At 48.1% G+C, this 6,180-nt stretch overlaps 1 protein-coding gene across 1 annotated transcript; it reads left to right on the top strand.

The window, feature by feature from the left end:
* Window positions 1-566: 566 nt before the first annotated feature.
* LOC311526266 (G-protein coupled receptor 35-like) lies at window positions 567-1,511 on the top strand (the record flags this gene model as incomplete). Its single annotated transcript, XM_084639133.1, has 1 exon — window positions 567-1,511. The coding sequence occupies one exon, from the start codon at window positions 567-569 to the stop codon at window positions 1,509-1,511; it is 945 nt and encodes a 314-aa protein (XP_084495259.1).
* Window positions 1,512-6,180: the final 4,669 nt, after the last annotated feature.

The following is a 6,180-nucleotide window of genomic DNA, read 5'->3' as shown; positions in this document are numbered from 1 at the left end:
GCCCACACCCCTATCCAGAGTTCTCACCCCATCCCACACCCCTACACGAATTTTGTGAGCATTCATGGCCCGCCATACAATTTCTATACCCAGATGTGGCCCTTGGGCCAAAAAGTTTGCCCACCCCGGTATAGTATAAAATTATACTAAATTTAAAATAAAAAATATACTAATTTAAATTTACTATACTATGGTATAAAATTACACTAAATGTAGGCCTTGGCATAGGTTCTCATAAATTTAAATTTAATTTTAATAGGTTTATTTTTTAAAATAAAAACATATAACTTAAACTTTAAAGTATTTTTTTAAAAATCCAACTTTTTTAATCATTGATTTTTATGCACTCTGATTCAGTCATGGGGCTGTTGAGGGACCAGAGGAATGTAGGGAGGCCATTGCTGCCCTATTGGGAGGGGAAATCTTATAGGGAATGTTTATCAGACAATTTGGCAAGAGGGTGCAGTGGGTCAAATAAGAGATGAGCTTTCGTTTTTAATGAAAAGAATCGTGTTTGTTATATTTCAGGTCTTTGAAACCTCGTTCTATAGCAGAGGTGCATCGTAATGACAAACTCAACAAACTGCAACAACAGTCTAAAATTGAGTTACAATGTTCAGCTCGTTCAAGTCATTATTTATGCCACAATTTTCCCTTTTGGAGCCATATTTAATGTCCTTGCCTTGTGGGTGTTCTGCTGGAAACTGAAAAAATGGACAGAAACCAGGGTGTACATGATCAACTTGGTCATTGCAGACTGTTCTGTAGTCTGCACCTTGCCTTTCACAATTTACTTCCTCTGGAATGATTGGCATCGTGACACGCTGTGCTTAACTATACAGTCTATATATTTAATAAATATGTCCATGAGCATCTACATTATCACTGTCATCTCAGTCGACCGATACATTGCCATAAAGTTTCCTCTGAAGGCAAAGAGTTTAAGGTCACCATGGAAGGCTGCTCTTATCTGTGGGCTTCTTTGGGTATCAACGATAACTGGTCTGATCGTAAAACAAAGGAGAAATGAACGTTTGTGCTTTCAAAAGCTTTCCACAAAACCATCAACCGGTTTTCTATATCTCTTCATCTTCATTTTTTTAATTCCACTAATAATAGTGTGCTTTTGTTCCATGCACATCATCAGGAGTCTTAAAAAAAAGATTATCTCCAGTTCACACAAAAATAAGCTAATCGAGAAAGCTATCTATATTGTTTCTGCAAATATGATTGTATTTATAGTGTGCTTTTTACCTGTCCAAATTGGGATGCTTGCTAGGTTTGTGATGGAAAAAAATTTAGTTAACTGTCTTGCAATCCAGAAGATTAGAACTTTTATTACTGTTTCCACATGTATAGCAAATTCTAACTGCTGCATGGATGCCATTTGCTACTATTTTGTGGCCAAGGAATTTCAAGAAGCTTCTTTCTTTCATAAGCCCAAATCTCATCACTCTGAGACAAAGCAAACCCCCACCTCTCAGTTGAGGACATTCGAAATGCTGGTATAAAAATATTGCAACACCAAAGCCAGAAGTAATAAGAGAAGCAATGGGCTTATCAAGCGTGGCATATTCATAGCTGTGTTTAATCTATGAAAATAAAATCACCACATACCATGCTGTTGTTAATTTTAACATGGTTTCCTGTATATACACAGCATTAAACAAGTAACTGCTGTGACTGTACTGTAGTGCAAACATTGATGCATGAACTTTTCCAGCTTGACATCTATTTGCTATCTTTCTGTCATGAATATAAATGAAAAGAATTCAGCTTCCTTCTGTCAATTTAATTTAACAGGATTGCATTAAATTGAGAGAAGAATACAGATACATTTTCTTTTGTTGAAGTTTTGAGAGAAATTCAGAGATCATTAATGCTATAGATATGGGAGAAAGGAGTATTAGCAAGCATTATATAACCTCACCCGCAGCTGGAACCTGCACCCCTTCCTGCACCCCTGTCCCAGCCCTGATCCCCCTCTGAACCCCTCGGTCCCAGCCCAGAGCACCCTCCTACACCCCAAACTCTCCAGCCCCCAACATAGGAAAGAGATGTGGTGTCCACCCCACACAGGACTGGAAGGGGCTAGGTGGCCAGGTAGCGCTATTAGCTCCACAGGCTGCACCTGGAGGGAGTGCCAGGGAGCAGGGAATTAATTGCAAGGAGGTTCAGCTATGCAGGAATAGACAGGGCCTATCAAGCTAGGAAGCTGGAAACATACAAGGGTTGCTGCTGTGAAAGGGCAGTCACTCCCTGGGAAGAGGGTTTGGACCTGGTACACCCAGGGGAAGGAGGGGAATCAGGAGTTCTAGGAAGCAGTTCAGGGAAGGAACAGTGAGGGCTGGGAGAGGAAAGCCCCAAACTTCTGGGTTGAAGGTCCCTGGACTGGAACCCAGGGTAGCAGAGGGCCCAGGTTCCCCTACCTGCCACTGGGGAAGTGGCACTGGCAGAGCAGTGAACGGGGAGACTGCCCGAGTCAATGTGGGAGTGAGAGAGGATTTGAAGGACTGTACCCTGAAAGGGGAGTGTAGGGAGCCAGGGTGGCTCCTCTCCGAACCAGAGGGTAAAGAGCCACCCTCTGGGCCTGAGTGGGCGGGGCCAGGCCAAGCTTCCGCCAATCCCCGGAAGGGGAGGGGTGGGACAGGAAGTACAAAGTGCGGGGCCCTCTGCCCAGTGAGGAGAGCATCAGGGAGGGAGACAGATACAGGCTGCTCCCTTGTGATCCTGCTGCTGTCCCAGGCGAAGCCCTGGGCAAGGAGGAGCCTGACCGGGGGGAAGGCCTGTGGCAACCAGGGCTGCCGGCCGCTGAATACCCAGAGGACCTGGAGGGGCCTGACTGCAGCCCGGGCCAGCGTGAGCCCGATACCGAGGGGGAGCGGGGGTGGCCCGCAGTGGAATACCCAGAGGATCCGGAGCTGCCCACAGCGGAATACCCGGAGGAGATGGAGGGACCGGAGCGACCCGCCTGAAAGAGACCAGGTAGGAAGTAGCTCAGGGGCCCAACTACACCGTGGGCTGGGTGTGTTTGGTCAGCGGGTGCGGATTGCCCCGCTGACCCTGCGGCGGGACCTTCGCCTCCTGCCACTGTCAGGGCCTGGGCTGGAACGCAGTGGAGTTGGGTGGGCCTGCGTTCCCCTACCCCGGCGCTCCCCTGCCCGAGGGGCGCGCTACTGACTCTGGCCGGCGCTCCCCTGCCCGCTAATTCCCCAACACCCGGGAGGTGGGGCCGAGGCCTGCCACGGAGACCATTGCTCTCCATTGCCCCTAGGGGCTCGGAGGACCGACTGACACCTGTCACAGGGAGAAACGCTGAGTGACCTAGCCGGAGGGCTGAGTCACGAAGAGGACGTTGCAATTCCTGGGATGAGAGAGGAGCTGCAGAGATGGTGTGATGGCATGCAATCCCCAGAATGACCAAAAGGAGGTGCCATACAAGCAGTGAGTGGTGCACCCCGTGGCAGAGCAGGGTTCTCTTCTCAGCCCTAATACAAACTTTCTGGGAGATCAGAATTTTATTCTCCACTCTGCTACCAAGTACCTGCGTGACATTGAGCCTGGGCGTAAGATCAGAGTTCTGTTCCCAGTCCTGGTACAAGCTTTCTATGTAACATTAGACAAATCACTTAACCTCCTGTTGCCTCAGTTTAAAATGTATTTGTACTAATTACAAAACTTTTTCCTCTACCTTTGAAGTCTGAATAGGCTACATGTAGGGCCAGAATTTTCAGCCTGGTGCAGTTTTTTTGCACCACCATTGGCATAATCTGGCCAAAATGATAGTTTAACTGGCTAGGGAGGATTGATCTGCCAATGACATAATCAGCATAGGACTCTTGCGTCATTCCCCATCCCTGGCACAGAAGAGAAAAGCAAGAGAAGACAGAGGAAAGGGATGTGGCCAACTTAATGCCACCCTGGCCTTTGGCTGGTTTGTTGGGTTTTTTTTTTTTGGTACCCTGTGGTTGTGGCATCCAGAGTACATTACAGTGATCAGCAAGGCTGCTCTAATTTGTCACAGAGGGTCCAGCACTACACAGAGAAGCACTAAGATCACAGGACTGCCAGGGCCAGATTAACACTCCTGTGGGCCCGGGGCTATTAGATTTTGTGGGGCCCCTGGGGTTTTGGAGTGCAGGAGCGGGCTCAGGGCTGGGGCAGGGGATTGGTGTGTGAGAGGGGGTGCAGCTCCAACTGGAGGGGTGGGGCCAGGAATGGGACAGGGGGTTGGGGTGTGGCAGAAGGTTTGTGGTGCGGGCTATGGGTAGGAGTTTGGGTGCAGGAAGGGGCTCAGGGCTGGGACAGGGTTAGGGTGCAGGTAGGAGTTTGGATGCAGAAGAAGGCACCGGGCTGGGGAAGGGCGCTGGGGTGCAGGGTGCACATACCTCGGGCAGCTCCTGGTTGGCGGCACAGTGGGGCTAAGGCAGGATCCCTGCCTGTTCTGGCTCCACGCTGCTCTTCTCCTTGAGGTCGCTGGCATGTTCAGCCCCTAGGGGACAGGCCGCTCTGTGCAGTGCATGCTGCCTGTGCCCACCCCCACAGCTCCCATTGGCCATGGTTCCTGGCCAATGGGAGCTGCAGAACCGACACTGGGGGTAGGGGTAGCACGCAGAGATTCCCTGAACATCCCTCACCTAGGGGCCACAGGGGCATGCTGGCGACCCGGCACTTGCGGCTCCAGCCCTGCGGGGTGGTGGGGGCGCCGAGGCTCAGGGACCAGTGTCCAGCACGCAGTGTGGAGACTTGCCACGGGCTGGATGAAAAGAAGCAGCGGGCTGCCTGCGGGACCCCCTTAGCCCAAGGCCCTGGGCTGCAGCCCCTAAAGTCCCTGCATTAATCCGGCCCTGGGGGATTGCAAGGATGAGTTACAAACCATCTTTACAGCAATCTTCCTGACTTGTGTTCTGTGCACTTTGGCCCTAGCCAAGGTTCATAGCTTCCTTCCTTGGTGAAATGCAGACTGGAACCAAAACATAATGCAAAAGATTGCACTGATGTAATAGACTCAGTGGAGGGCACCAGAGAAACATGACACCAAAGAGGAAGTTTTAAGCTGAAACATACCAGATAAATCTGAGGAGCTCGTTTTATGAATATCACATTGTGAATCATAGAATATCAGGGTTGGAAGGGACCTCAGGAGGTCATCTAGTCCAACCCCCTGCTCAAAGCCGGACCAATCCCCAACTAAATCATCCCAGCCAGGGCTTTGTCAAGCCTGACCTTAAAAAATTCTAAGGAAGGAGATTCCACCACCTCTCTAGGTAACGCATTCCAGTGTTTCATCACCCTCCTAGTGAAAAAGTTTTTCCTAATATCCAACCTAAATTGTGCAATTCAGACATGCCAGATTTACTGGTGATGAAGTGATTGTATGGATGCAAGCCATGAATAATGGTCAATACCTGTTGGAACTTAATAATAATAATTAATCAATATAATAATTACTGTTGACCATTATTATTTATTAATTACGGTAGTACACAGAGTCCCCAATTGCACTGGGTGCTGAACAACTGCAGAGGAAGTCAGTCCTGACCCAAAACTCTGACCCTCGAATTTAAGCCAAGATACAACAAGCAAGAGAAAGGTGGCAGTTACAATAAGATGTCAGTTACATAGACTGGATGTATAAATCCACATAAATAAATAAATGTCAGGAATGTGGTGGCTCACATTTTTGAAAGCGTAAAGACCAATTGATACAGGGGATAAACATCTTTGAGTTCATTTACACTCCTAAAGTATTTGGGCCCAAGCCAATGCCCATTGAAGTCAATGAGAGTCCTTCCAGGGAGTGATCAGACCCTTACACTTTAGGGCCAAGTCTTCAGCAAAGCTTTCTTGACTTTACTAGTGTAATACAAGTTTACGCCAGATCTGACTGTTAAAGCTGTAGGTGTGCAACTGTGGGCATATGTTTCACTAATTTGTGAATGCAATTCCAAAACTTGTGAGTAATTATGATTCCTTAGTTCGATCTGCCCAACTCTCCAAGGCAGAGAACCTAAAATAAAATCCTAACCAGGATCTCTTCAGATGAGCACCACAAGGAATATAAAAAAATACTTGAACATTTTAAAAAGGTATATGGGGAACGGGATGGCTCAGATGTAACTGAGACATAGCCTTCACCTTCGTATCATTGGCTCAACACCACCTGAAGTGGGTAGTAAC

Source organism: Lepidochelys olivacea (assembly GCF_965140295.1).
Source record: "Lepidochelys olivacea isolate rLepOli2 genome assembly, chromosome: 9".
NCBI lineage: Eukaryota > Metazoa > Chordata > Testudines > Cheloniidae > Lepidochelys > Lepidochelys olivacea.
Note: the sequence above shows the minus strand (reverse complement) of the source record. Positions and strands in the feature narration are given on the sequence as shown.